General features: G+C 39.7%; 1 protein-coding gene across 3 annotated transcripts; it reads right to left on the bottom strand.

The window, feature by feature from the left end:
- Nucleotides 1–2150: 2150 nt before the first annotated feature.
- Nucleotides 2151–10308, bottom strand: LOC115372096 (interferon-inducible GTPase 5-like). 3 transcript variants are annotated; one of them, XM_030069824.1, is made up of 5 exons: nt 10289–10308; nt 10105–10179; nt 9482–9553; nt 3410–3978; nt 2151–3028 (listed from the first exon to the last, which is right to left on the bottom strand). In XM_030069824.1, the coding sequence occupies exons 4-5, from the start codon at nt 3969–3971 to the stop codon at nt 2391–2393; spliced, it is 1200 nt and encodes a 399-aa protein (XP_029925684.1). In that variant the 5' UTR covers nt 3972–3978; nt 9482–9553; nt 10105–10179; nt 10289–10308; the 3' UTR covers nt 2151–2390. The 3 variants fall into 3 exon arrangements, 2 of the variants coding, with proteins under 2 accessions (XP_029925684.1, XP_029925692.1); XM_030069832.1 differs by lacking the exons at nt 9482–9553; nt 10105–10179; nt 10289–10308 and adding an exon at nt 6991–7104 and having other exon boundaries at nt 2151–2485; nt 2542–3028; XR_003929418.1 differs by lacking the exons at nt 2151–3028; nt 3410–3978; nt 9482–9553 and adding exons at nt 9806–9877; nt 9954–10016.
- Between the last annotated feature and the right edge of the window lie 4680 nt (nt 10309–14988).

The raw sequence follows: 14988 nt of genomic DNA, 5'->3' as shown, positions 1-14988 counted from the left end.
TACCACCTATCTCTCTCATTCTTCCCAAAATGAAATGATAAGTAGTGTCTCACAAGAAATCATTGGGCACATTGTGATGGAATTGAAACAGACCAGGATGTACTCTGTCAGTGAGCAGGTTAATGTGAAAAATAAGGCATTTTTAAGCCTTGTTCTAACTTTATGGGGAGATATACCAATTGATTCAGATTCAGATTCAGATTTAAACAAGGATTTGTGTGGTGTACTTTGTTTGTCGCCATGACCTTCCTATGTGCAGTTTGGGCTCATTCTCCATTCATGCTGATAGGCACCTGCACTTACTGATCTGAAATAGATACCCAAAAGGTGTTACCAATATTATTTTTGATAGAACTACATGAATGCTTTCAATTCCAGTGAGCCACCTACTAGGCCTATTCACTCTAATCAGGCATACACCCATAATTGATTATACAGTAACTTGAATGTATTGTTTTAAGTCTAAATTTTGCCATTATAAGTCCCCTGAAGCCACTATTTAAGAGTTTGTTTTTCAAAATTTTCTCCCATGGGAGCACACCCCCGGACCCTCCAGTTGGCCTGGGCTTAAGCCCTGGATGTCTACAATGTCTGGCACCGCCCCTGATTATTATGTTTATAATCATTTACATGAAGCCACTCTTGTGAATCACTTCAATTTTATTTTATTAATTTTTGCACATAGGTTCTTTGCTTTTTTTTGTCAGAATTCAATTCAAGTTTCTGTGCTGAGAATGAGATTCTTCATCCTGTTGAAGTTTTGTGATTGACATACATAAGAGTTTGATCATGGCTAGTGTTGATTAGGTAGGCCTTTGTTACTAATAACCAATTACCAATATTCATTCAGTCAGATTCTAATGTTTCATATATATATATATAGATATATCTATCTATCTATCTATCTGTCTATCTATCTATCTATATATATATCTATGTCTATATCTATATCTATCTATCTATATCTATCTATATCTATATATCTATATCTATATCTATCTATATATCTATCTATCTATCTATCTATAGATATATATATATATATATATATATATATATATCTATATCTATAGATAGATATATATATATATAGATAGATAGATATAGATATAGATATATATATATATGTATGTATATGTATGTATATGTATGTATGTATATGTACATAAACACACACACACACACACACACACACACACACCTATTTACAGCTTGGTCCCCCCAGTTCTAAATTCCTATCTGCGCCCCTGATTGGACTGCTTTTTGATGCAGTTTCTTTGGTTTCCAGGTGCCAGACATCATAAACATTCTAGACAGAAATACATTAGGTTGATATAAAATTCTGCAAAATTCTGTGCACTTTCAAGATAGTTTTTATCAAAGGAAAAAGAAAAAGTTATAAAGAACTCTTAATTTGAGCAAATGGGGCAGGTGTTGGAATCCATTTTTATAGCACTTTTCGTACAAATACATCTAATATAAAGTGCTTCACACAGTTAAACAACAAACCAGTAAAACAATATGAGTTTGATTTTAAAAAATATTGATGTTCTCTGCTGCCCTCAGGTCTTTATGAAAGCGGTTCCAAAGTGACCTAAAATCGAACCCTGAGGAACGCCACAATTCATTTTATAGCCCACGAAGTGATAGATTAGACTAGGTAAGACTGCATTCAGACAGAATCTGGCAATCCAGTGATTTGCATTGTCAGCTGGTGTGGGTGTGCCCATTCAGGCTGTTCGCCCGCTTACATGATTGGCCAGCAGAGCGTAACACGGGGTTGCATTCTGGGATGCATTGATAGACAGGTTGTGTGTTTCTGACCGATTGCCAGATACTGTCTGAATTCAGCCTAATACAAGTCAACCAAGACTGAAAAAATATCAGAGGTGGGACCAAGTCTCTGTTTTGCAAGTCAAAAGTTAGTCCAAGTCCTGACATTCTAGTCCCAAATTTATACATATACATAAATGTTTTCCACCCTGTACTTCCTATGCTTCCTGAACTTCCTACCATATTTCTGACTTAAATCTAGGTGTAAATGTTGGTGGGAACCAATTACCAAGTTATTTGAAAAAAATACATATACATATATTTTTTTAATAATAATAATAAAAAACATTCATGAAGCGAATATTGTTTGGTTAAAAAGCAAAAATGGCTGCATAAAACAAACATGTAATTATATTTAACAGCATCCAGAAATATGTGTTCCAAAAATTATTAATATCATGAAGACCTTGTAAATCATGAAATTAGATGAGATTGGGAATTTGACATCAAAAACAGCTTCAGCAAAATGAATGAGTATACAAGCTGTCAGACACCATTAAACTTTACTGGACCATGACAACATGACCTGACAGCTGTATGTGTTGTCATGTATCATATCACTCTGAGGTGTTCAAGCCCAGAGCCTTAATCAGCACATTCTGTGCATCCTCAGTAACCATGTTCAAGCAGGTTTTCAGGATGCTGTAGGTTGATGCAAAGGAAATCCCTGCTGCCAGAGGGATACCAAGTATTGGAATATATCTTGATCCCTCTTCTGCTGCAAGTAATGTAGCCTGCGCTCCAGTAACAGCTAAAAACTTAATGATAACTTCAGTGGTTACATTGGCAGCAGCAAAAGGTGATGTCATGACAGCTTGTAGTTCACTCAAAGGCTTGTTTGTACTGTCAGCAAGTTTCTGCAGTGACTCTTCATCAACACCAAACCCAGACTTGTAGTTGTTAATGACAGTAACCAAAATGCCTAAATCAACAGCAACAGAAAGACCAGGAACTGGCACAGATGCTGTCAGTGCAGACCATAATGCAGAGTATTTTATTTCAGCCTCAAAAGCCTTTTTTTTCTTGTTGAAGATCTCCTGGTTGATCTTGGGAATGGCAAACAGCAGAGCATCCCTCCTGTGACTGGGGAGCTCTCTCTCCATGGTCTCCACCAAGAGTTGGAAATCATACAGATTGAGATGAAAACTGGAGATCAGGAAGACCTGAGGCGACGCCATACCTTGTCTTTGAAGGCCTGTGAAAACAGGAATGTGATGAATTCAGCTTCAGATGATCAAAATAAAAAGGCAGTCCTTTAGTTTTTTAGGAGTGTGACACCATTTGGACTCACTGATGTGTGAAGTTACAAAGTGCAGCTATTATTCATGTTCTACAAAGTGTCTGCTGATATGCAAGTGACTGTTTTTGTTTGTTAAAATGGAATAATGGTCTCCTCATGTGCAAGATGGAACATATTACAGCTAGACACCAAAACCAAAACTTTCTACAGAAGAGGAAACAGAAGAGAGATTGTCTCTGACTACTGAATAAACACTAGTCTGTTTCCAACAGTCAGAATACTGTAATAAAACTAATGAAACTCATCAGATTAGAAATGGTGATAGAAGTTACGAACCTTCAACACAGTTCTGCCTGATGAGTTGAAGAGATTTCTCTGCACTGAAGTCCCTCTGAATTCTTTCCTCATCTTGTAAACTGCTGTCAATCTTGGTGCGAACAAAGTAGAAATTCTTCTTCTGCTTCTGGATCTCCAGAGCAAGCTTCACATCATTTTCTCGGAAGCGATCAGATGAGATGATGATGAAAAAATCAAACTTATCAAATCCAAACGTCTTCAGGTACTCGGCAGCAGGAAACCTGCTGCTGTCAATACCAGGGAGATCCCACAGAGTAACATTTGGGTAGTTTGGATGGGGGTATGGTGCAGCCTCCATGGTGGTTTCAACATAACCAGTTGGAGCTGCTCCCTCATCCTTGTTGCTGAGGCCTCTGAAGGCATTGACAAAGGTAGATTTACCGGAGCCTGACTCTCCTGTGATGGCAATGTTTAATGGAATTGTATTATGCTGTTGCAGATAATCTTGTATCTTTGCAGCAGCTAAGGCTGCATCACTGTTCTCCAGAGCTTCTTTAATGTCTTTAAAATCTTCAGGTCGTTCAATACCAGATGGATCCATGGCAATCCTTGAAAATTGGAGAAAAACAGATGTGAAAACCTTTGTACTACTTTATTTTGAAGTAGTGCATATTGGCAATTATAATAGTTATAACAACAACAATAACAATAATAATAATCATCAGCATCATAATCATAATCACAATCATAATAATAAATGTTTTTTTAGGCCATTTTCCAAAAGAAGTTCAGAAATTGCTTCACAGAAATAAAACAGAAACAATAGGGCTTTGCACTGTTCCAGTGCTCGGGCCCCAAATACACAATGCAATAAAAAAGAAACAAATAAAATACAATGAAATATGACTCTTCAGAATAAATAAATAAAAATAAAAGTTAATACAAAAAGAAAAACTCCAATTAAAAGCCATTTTATACAAATGAGTTTTTAACATGATCATCAGCACAGTGACTGTTTGTGGTTTCCTTACTCTATTTTTATGAGACCAGTAGCTTTTCTAAATCCCTCCTCGTCTCTACTGGACACAAAACAAAGGAAACATTCCTTCGTCAGGCTGAAACTAACTAGCTAGAGAGGTATTTAGGTTTCACATGTGATTGCGTTGATAAGCACGGATTGTTTTCCTCAGTGAGGGTGGCTTTTAGAGGATGACACATGATGTGCCACAGATGAGTCTCTGTAAAGGAAGCTACTAGCTACTAACCTACCACACTGTGGTAAAATTTATTTCAGTTCAATTCTCTAATCCATAATTATAACACAAGGCCAGTCGATCATCTCCCCCCTGCTTTCTCCAAGTCAGCCTCTTCCACATTTTCCATCAGATCCTGAAGAGCTCTGTGTCGCAACCGCTCACCAGATTAAATTTGTGTAAAAAACAACCTATACTTTTCTTTTTGGACCAGTTAAACAATGCAACATCATAACCGCTCTCACAGTCTTTATATACAGTGGTATGAAAAAGTTTGGGCACCCTTCTGAGATTTCATGATAATTTGCTCTACCTTTATAAGAGAAGATCACAGCACAGCAAGATTTGTTTTCCTACAGAGATGTAGACATCTGAGTGTTTTCCAGACCAAAATTCTTAGAGTAGCATTACATAGTTTTATTATAATAAAATAAAATGTAAAAAATGTGATGTACAAAACTTTGGGCACCCTTTTAATCGCATTCATTTCAAGACCTGTAGGGATTTATAGCTGACAGGTTGCAGCACAAAATTGCTTTGATTAGCTTGTTAAACCTTCTATTACAAAGACAGGTGGAACCAATCATGAAAAAGGCTGTTTAACACTGGCTGTGCTTGTCCTAGGTTCTTTCTTAGAGAGTGGCAACAATGGGCCCTCTAAACAACCCTCGACTGACCTAAAGACTAAGATAATTCATTATTATGAATTAGGAGAAGAGTACAAGAAATTATGTGGAAGGTTTGGACTGTCTGTCTCCACAGTCAGAAATGTAGTCCAGAAATGGAAGGCCACAGGAACAGTCCTTGTGAAGGAGAGATGTGGTAGGCTGAAAAAAATACAGGAAAGGCACAGGCGAAGGATGGTTAGAATGGTCACAGACAAGCCACAGACCACCTCCAGAGAACTACAAGAATATCTGGCTGCTGATGGTGTAATTGTTCATCATTCCACAATCCAGCATACTTTGCACCTGGAAAAGCTCATTGGAAGGGTGATGCGCAAAAAGCCTTTCCTGAGTGTTCATCACAAGAAGAGTCGCATGAGGTATGCAAAAGCACATCTGGACAAGCCAGGCGCATTTTGGGAAAAAAAAAAATCCTGTGGTCAGATGAGACTAAGATAGAGTTATTTGGTCAGAACAAGAGGTACGCATGGCGAAAAAAAAACCACACCGAATTCCATAAGAAGAACTTATTGCCTACTGTGAAATTTGGTGGAGGGTCCATCATGTTATGGGGCTGCGTGGCTAGCAAAGGTACTGGAAACCTTGTTAAAGCTGAGGGCCACATGAATTCCTCTCAGTATCAGCAGATTCTTGACAAGAATGTTCAAGAGTCGGTCACAAAGTTGAAGCTATGCCGGGATTGGATTTTTCAGCATGACAATGATCCTAAGCACTGTTCAAAATCCACCAAGGAATTCATGCAGAAACACAAGTACAATGTAAAATGAAGTTGCTGCTTCAAAAGCTCAGCAAGTGACAAACTGATGTAGTGATTTTCCTAAGGGGTGCCCAGACTTTTTCATACCACTGTATTCACTGCCTACTTGCCCATTTTTCCTTTGATTTTTCATGTATTTGTTTGTTATAGCTCTTATGTTGTATGTCTCATTTTCAGAGGGCCACCTCACAAGTTCTTTTTTTGGCTCCTCCTGCACAGGTATTGTTTTCTCCTCCCTATCTATGTTTTGCATGTATTTTGTATATGTCTTGCATCATGTTTTTCATGTACAATAGGTGACTGTAAAGCTGTACTTGTCCATCACATCTTTTTTAAAACTGGGGACAATCAGCAGTAGTAGGAATATAACCTCAACAAAACATAAGAGGTTTTTAAAAATAGCTGACATCATGAATGTCATGAAGAAGCATGTTGATCACTGAGAAAGTCACTGTGGGTTTGATTTACCAAAAACAAATGGATGCCCAATGGACTGACCTACAGTCTGTAACAGAGTCCGATGCTCTCTCTGATTGCTGGACCTAAATAAATGGATTATATATCAACCCTGTATATGCCATGTAAATGACATAAAGAAGATACATTGTAAAAAATCAGTTCTAGTTTCAAAAAAGCACAATATTTGCCTTGGATTCATTTTGCAGGCTTCTGTTAACTCAGAGAGGAAGGTTGTCAGCAAATAAGAGGGTACATAAATGCAGAGTAGGCCTGTTGCCTCCATCACTGAAGATGACACTATGAGGATGTTGGATCCTCAAAACATAAACAGCCAAACCAAAAGCAGGAGTGTTAAAGTGAACAGACCAACAGAGACAAGCCCAGGATTCTCTCTCATTTCAGGTCAGGACAGTCAGAGGTAAACAAGAAACATCAGCCTGTTGCTGACCATCAACAATTACTTACTCACTGATGTAGAAGCTGATGAAACTGCAAAGATCTTTCCTTCTCAGAGCCAATACTCTCTCAATACTCATTCAACTCACATTTATACGAAGTCAGAGCTCAGCCTTCTGGGTGTGCTCTGTTTGTCCATGGGCCACTGAAACTTGTTCCTCATAAGTGCTTCCTTGTCCTATCTTAACAACAAAACAAGCACTGCAAGCTTCAGCACATACAGTATGTTCATGATCTTTCTGATTTCTTTATGTCCCTCCTCTGTGGCCCTGTGACTGTGTTTCATGTGTCTCTGTAGTTACAGCAGTCACATATTTGCACAGACATGGGCAGAATATATTACATCTGGACACACAGACGGTAAACACACATGACAGTAGGTGTACAGAAGGGTAAAAAACCCAAAAACAAACCTGCTGCACAGGTTTTTCAACTGGAGTTCATGCCCATATGGGTGGTGCTGGATGGCACTGAGCAAAGTCATGCGATTTACAAGAAATGCCATCTGCACCACTTGCAGGCTTGTGGCTTCATATTTAATGACTTCTCTTAAATTTAATGGGGACAAGTGGGAGGGGAAAACATATCATCATGAAATCAAAATGATGATATATATCAATGTTCTGGCCACATGTTCTGGATATTGTAGCTGTATAAAACTTGTAATCTTTTACTTAAAGGGCTTTTTAGGAAGTCACCAAGAGACAAAGTACCTCACACATAAACTTGGGAACCAATTTTTATTATAACCCCAACTGAGTCTGGCTGATTGTAAATTTGAAGGCAATACAAGAGTTAGCTAAAATATCGGATATTTCATGAGGTAAATTTTGGCATCGGTGGTTTTAAAAAATCCCAAAGTTGCAGAAGAGTTGGGTTCACTTTTAACTATGTTCAGATTTTTTTTTTTTCTTCTTTTACAAATTATTGTGAGCACCTGATGGCTGATTTTGGGCTGTTATGTTTATTCACCCGTTACAGTCCAGTTTCTGAACATTTGTCTCTGTTATAATGAAGATAATTTCGTGTCGATTCCAGCTGTGGCCACACATGCGTAGTGGCGCTGTTCACGCAAATCACGATATTTACGTTGATGTTGCCACTCGGACGTTGGGCTAGTTAGCTAATGCTATATTTATGAATGCAGAATCGTTAGAAAACAGTGATTTAGTTGTTATTCTGAACGGACTATGAAGGGAAACACCCAAACTTGGATTCACCGAACAAACAAACGTCTGGAGTGAAGACAGCCGAGCCGCAGCTCCAGCTAGCTTGCCTTCGAGCGTCAGTTGATGCTAACAGTTAGCAGTGATGGAGACAAGCTGCTAAACAGAGCCGCTGGGAAAACACTGGCACCGCTTCACACAGCGAGTCTGACCGACATGCCCACCTCAGCTGGAGGCCACAGGGGATTATCTGCTGTGGATTTCACTGACAGCGAGGATGGACCCCCTGCCTTTTGCCTCATGTTGGATTAAAGCCGGACACCGAGCCTCAACATCCCGCAGAGCAACGACAGAGGAGATTTAAGGTAAGACTCCGTCTGTCTGTGAGCCTGGTCCTCCTGACTACTGACAGATTGTGTAAGCAGTGCTACTAAATTATGTTCTCTAATTGTGATGCAGCTGATTTAGTCAGCTTTATAATGTAGGATAGGCTACCCTGTGTGGCCTGATGCTGTAACTCGTGTGTGGATTACCATTTTATTTTAAGCCTGTGGTGTTTCACTCTTATTTTGCAAAAGCTACTGCATGATGCCTAATGTCAAAGTGATGTTGGCCTCCAGGATGCTTTACTATGCAGCAGGCGTATTTGTTGTTGTTGTTTGTCTTGTTGTGTTTAGAGTATGGCTGTTGTCTCGTTGTTGTTTTGGTTAAGTTGTGTTATGTAAGGTCTGGTATGTACAGCAGTGCAGCACAAAACATTGGCTGTGTGGAGTTTGTTGTTGTTGTGACGTAAACTCTGCAACAGTGAATTGTTCTTGTCTCTGTGGTTATATATGGCTAGATTTTCTTTGTATGAGGTGAAATGTGATTGACAGTACTAAGTGTATGTAGTAAGCCAAGTAGTTTTCATTGTAACCCTGCAATTGTGACATGTTTAGTCTCACATTTGAAAATCGGGTTCCCCTGAAAGCCAGGGTGTAGCCTAATCTCTGGCTGGAGAACCGGGATGGTCTGATGGTTCTGTGCAGCATCTTCCACATCCTTGCAACAGGATGGTCATGGTCAGAAGGTACAGACCGTGTAAAGTTTGGTTAATCCAGGTGAATTTGCAACCGTGATGCAGAGATGGAAAATTCAGCCTAATTCAGTGTGTTCTTGTTATAATTAACAGGTTTTTCCAGACCTGAGAGTGCACAGTGTACAGTAAAATGGGTGGTGTTAGGTAGAATCTGTCGTTCTGGTATTTAGAGACATGTCCTCATGAGCTCTCAGTTTGATATGCATGAAATTTAAAGAATGATATTGTAACACAGTGTCAAGCAGGTTACACCCACCTTGGCGTGACAAGGGAGTTGGAGCTGGGCCAATGTGCTGGGAATGTGCCGCAAATAAATGCTTGGAGAGTTCTCGGAAAGAAAACAAAAGGATTTTTTTATAATAAACAATTATAAAACCTGTTTAAGAGTATTTGATATTGTGATGCTCTTGGTCATCATCACTAACTGGGAGAAACTTGTAATGTAACGCCTACAGTCCATGCTTTATTTTGCACCCATACTGAAAAAGACTTTCTAGTATTATTCAACTGGATATGGTAGGGAAGGCTGGGTCATGGAATTGTTGAATCGTGTGAACATTTAAACACAGGGATTCAAGAGCCGTTTAACCATTTATTGACCCTGGATGACAGGGGGGTAGATGTATGGATGGATGGATAGATGGATGAGTTCCTGTACAAATAACAAAGGTTCAATGCATTGCTACACACACGACTTAAATACAATTTGAAAGAAATGTGATGCTTACATTTTAATGCATGCACAAGGTAAAGTTTAGGCCTGGGCTTTCTTTATTACAACCTTCAGGAGTCTCATCACAAACAAGACAAATCAACAGTAAATAACAGACAAAGTTATAGGCTATAAACTTAAAACTTGAATTCTTTCGTTCTACTCACAGTAATGAACTCCTTTGAGGACAAACAAAGTCTATGTAGCTCTAATACCTGGGTTTTGCCAGATTTACCCCGACTCTGTAAATAATATACAAAAATAGGATGAAGTACAAACTCAAGACCCTTTAACACATGAAGAAACTAGGGTTTAACATCAAATGAAATACGACAAAATGCACAAACTTACTGTGTGGCAGCAAAGCAAGGCTCAAACAAAGGGAATCTAGCTGGACACACCTCTCCTTAAATCACCTTTCCATCTATAGCTCCTCCCAGTGCACAGCCAGGTGAAACACCCCACCCCAAACAGACAATACCAGCTTGAAATTCTTGAACACATATTATATATCACTCTGATTCAGGACCATTGAAAAAATAGTTTTACAGCACATTTGAGTGCCAACGCCTCAGTTTGTTATATGCCCAAGTCCAAGAAGGGCAGAAGGCGAGATACCCAAGTCCAGTGCCTCTGTGTTAGGAGAGTTTTTTCACCTAAATCTGAGCACCAGAGAAGGGGAGATACACCTGGTGGAGGTCTACACTCGACTGAATGCCAGACGAACAGGTTTTCCCCTGTCAGGAGAACAGGCCAAGTCAGCTACAACACAACACTTCATGTATAATGCTACTTTTTTTTACGTTCATCAAAAAAGTTAATCTCCTGCATTTTTATGTTGCTCCAATTGTGGCCATATTGTGATTCTGATGAGGTTTTGATTAATTATTGATCCCTGTTTGATAGGAGAGCTGTTTTTCTCATTCCTGCAAAGAAGTAAAAAATCTGCCAGTGGGGTGAGATAATCCCACTTGTTTCCAGTGCTAATCAATTTGTTGAACTTTCTTGAGTCATTTTCTTCATCGTTATGCTCTGATCTGTCTCATTATTGTTTCAACAAACTGTATTTACCCTAGCTCCAAGAAACATTCCTGAAAACAAGTGAAAGTGCATTGGAAACAAGTGGGAGTGTCTCATTATCTCCCACTGGGTTTTCAGTGCTGAAGATGAGACTAAATGAAGATTTTTTTTTGGCAATGTACATTTGAGATTCATTTGACAAAGTGACCTCAATAATTTTTCTTTTAAATGATTACTACTCCTACAAAAGTGGTTGTTGGCATGAAAATGCGCACCACTGTAAGGGTATTATGAAAGTTATGCATCATCTTTTGACCTTTTTTGACAAAACAGTCGTATTTATATGAGAGGAATCCATGTTGTTGAATTATTTGCTGATGAGCAGCGTTTTTCCAGAATTTATCACATTTTTGGGATGAAGCCGCTCATTTCCTGACCCGATTTTGACGTACAAGTACAAAACGCCGGACAAAGACTACATTTCTGCTCCACAAAACATCTTCAGCAGGATTTTCTTTAAGCCTAAGTGCATTTCTTGAGCAGGGAGGACACACTTGACTCGGTCGAGCAGCTCAATTAATCTTCCGCCGACATCCTCCGTAAGCTCCCTGCCACGTCCCCACCCGAATTCATCAAAACAACTCAGCGCCTTAGCCAAAAGCATCGCACTTCCAGTCCTGCGGCACGGACTCCAGCCAAACCGAAGCACTAAATCTGCACATTAACCGAGCCATCCGTCACTGAGCGTGGCATTTCAGCCCGGTCCCGTCCAGACGAGGTGATTATGATTAAACATGGCTCCTTGTCCCAGGCAGGCTGCTAAATGGCTTTGTCTCACTCATCTGTTATCTTAGCCTGTAATTAATAATGGCTCACTAATGGGCTCTGAGCAGACTCCATCTGTAACTGTCTGCCGGGCAGAAAACAGCTCCATGCTCATAAAACAGTACCCGAACCCCTGGCCTTTCACACACATTACTCAACACACTTCACATCACATCTGCAGAAGAGTGTGTGTGTGTGTGTGTGTGTGTGTGTGTGTGTGAGTGTGACCCGTTTTGTTCTTTCTTTGTGCAAGAATGAGGGTGTAAATGTGCAGGTTTAGATGTGGCTGTATTGCTGTGTAAGATCTTGTGTGGTTTTCTTTATTTTCACTCACTTTTTAGGCTTTTTGCTCACAGTTATGCAAATTGATCTCCATTCACTGTTAATTATTGTATTTACTTGCACTCTATTACTCGTATTATTTGCCTCATAGGGACAGTTATCTCATTTCTAAAACATCATATAAAAGAGAAAGCTGGTTTCCTAATAAGGGGTTAGGGATTGAGAGAAATCAGAGTAGGGCAGCTTGTTTTCTCCTGGAGAAACCGGAGCACTGTCCCATGTTAGCCTGGCATCACCACACTGATGTCTACATGCAAATTAGTCTTGAATCTCTCGGTTCGTGTCTGATTTCAAAGTGGCATTATCGATAGTCACCAATTAGAGCAGCGAGAGCATGTGACTGTTTGGTCTCAACAACACTGTCAATCATCATAACAACCCTGCCACTTATTAGATATTAGGGAAGTAACTATTAGACTATTTAAAACCAACATAACACATTCAGTATTTTCATTAACTAATGAGCTCAGTGTTTAGTTGTATGGCTGTCATACAGTGGGTGTGTGTTTGCAACACTTTGTAGGGTGTACTGTGGATTGAATGGTTTGGTTTCACTTCCCTATTAGATAAATTAATGAGGAAACATATCATCAGCACACACACAAAAAAACATGCTGTACCACACCCAGGCGAGTACAAACTCACTGTTCTACATTTGTTGAAGAATACATAACAATTTTATATCAACATTACATCTGATAAAAGGTGTGTGGTTCTCTGAAGGTGACATTGTGTGTGTGTGTGTGTGTGTGTGTGTGTGTGTGTAGGGTGAGCAGCAACGTGAAGATTGCCCACCGTGATTAAGTGATCCAAACAAGTTAACAGTGTAATAGTTTGTAATTGTATGTGTGATGTTTGCTGTCTGTGGGACTTTTTGGCATGTCACTGGCACATAAATCACACGTGATGGACCCACAGAGCCCAGTCTGTGGCCGAGTCCCTTCCCAAAGCTTCCATTTTGAGGGCATGTGAATGCAACATGATGCAGCGGCTGAATTAACTCATTGCTGCTAACTCTGAGATCGGATCAAAAACATGATTTGTCACATCTGCTTTCATTTTTGTCCAATTTTTTTTTTCCACAGCAAAACTGTTTTTGGTGGCTGATTTTTTTCCTTTATAAATGAAGTGGATTTTTCAACACTGTGCTGCTTGTACCGTTTGGTTCGGTCGCTCAGATGCGCCTAAATGGTCATTTCAGTGTTTCCAGCGGCTCTTGAAGGCAACAGGTGAACTGAGCTGCGGAACATCCGACATTCCCACAGGTCCCTCAACGTAACAAACACTGACTCCTGTTTTGCAGCGCAGGTGTTACGGATTAACTGGTTTCCGTGTTAACTGGTGACCTTTGTTTGTAAACGTCGGGCGTTTCTCGTGGCAACAGCAGATGTTCTAATCACGGCGAGGGGACGCAGCTGACCTCGCGAACGCCTGAATGACTATTATTAAATCTCTTATAATTTTCTAGACTTGGCTAACTATCTGCTCAACTTAGCTTGTTGGTGGTTCATGTGCTTTAGTGAAACGGTGGGATCAGAAATCTACTCCATATTTTGCTTTATTTTCTTCAAAATAAAAAATTATCCACCCGGGGTTCGATACTGGGTGTGAAACTTAAAAGAAATGCTGTAAGTCATTTAATTAGACCACTAGACTAATGTATCTGTTGCGGGGTGTGTCTGACAATATCGTACATGTCAGGTAACAACAACCACACGGCCTCCTCCAGGTCTTGTATACTTCTGCCAGATTAACTTGTGACCGCTGTTATTGCGATGATAACAGCCACAGCCCCCCCCCCACACACACACACACGTTGTAGTGCCTCTCAAGCTCAGCGCTTGTCGAGCATCGGAGATTTTGTTTGCTTGGAGGATATTTGGGGGAAATAGACTAAAGCGACTACAATGAATTTGACACAGAGCAACATGCATACAGCTGGCCCTGAAGTTTACAATACAAATCGATTCCCCAGTGGATGCAACAACTGCATCCAACGCTATTATAAAAAGGACAGCATCAAATTTTATCATGAAGGCTAAGTAATCCCATAAAACCACACGAAGCAACTTTGCAGTTGCTGCATCCACTGGGGAATCGATTTGTCTTGTAAACTGCAGGGCCAGCTGTATGCATGTTGCGATGTAACAAATTCATTGTAGTCACTATAGTTTATTAACAGCGGTCACAAGTTAATCTGGCAAACAGCAAGAGGCTGTGTGGTTGTTTTTGCCTGACATTAAATACTTTTGTGTGTGTGTGTGTGTGTGTGTGTGTGTGTGTGTGTTATTTTTTTTACAAAATAAATATCTGCAATGTTTTCAGAGTAAACGATGAATTTATGTGCAAACCGTTATTTACTTGTTTACTGTTAGGTCCACAAGTATTTGGACAGATAAACAATATTCATAATGTTGCCCTTGCACACCACCACAGTGGATTTGAAATGGAGTAATCAAGACGTGATTGAAGTGTAGAATTTAAGCTTTTATTAAAGGTTTTTCAAAAGGTGGAGACAGATTTGTGTGCGTCGCCGTAACAGCGGTCACAAGTTAATCTGGCAGAAGTATACAAGACCTGGAGGAGGCCGTGTGGTTGTTGTTACCTGACATGTACGATATTGTCAGACACACCCCGCAACAAGTACATCAGTCTAGTGGTCTAATTAAATGACTTACAACGTTTCTTTTAAGTTTCACACCCGGTATCGAACCCCGGGTGGATAATTTTTTATTTTGAAGAAAATAAAGCAAAATATGGAGTAGATTTCTGATCCCACCGTTTCACTAAAGCACATGAACCACCAACAAGCTAAGTTGAGCAGATAGTTAGCCAAGTCTAGAAAATTATAAGAGATTTAATAA

The sequence above is a fragment of the Myripristis murdjan genome, chromosome 2, assembly GCF_902150065.1.
Source record: "Myripristis murdjan chromosome 2, fMyrMur1.1, whole genome shotgun sequence".
Classification (NCBI taxonomy): domain Eukaryota; kingdom Metazoa; phylum Chordata; class Actinopteri; order Holocentriformes; family Holocentridae; genus Myripristis; species Myripristis murdjan.
Note: the sequence above shows the minus strand (reverse complement) of the source record. Positions and strands in the feature narration are given on the sequence as shown.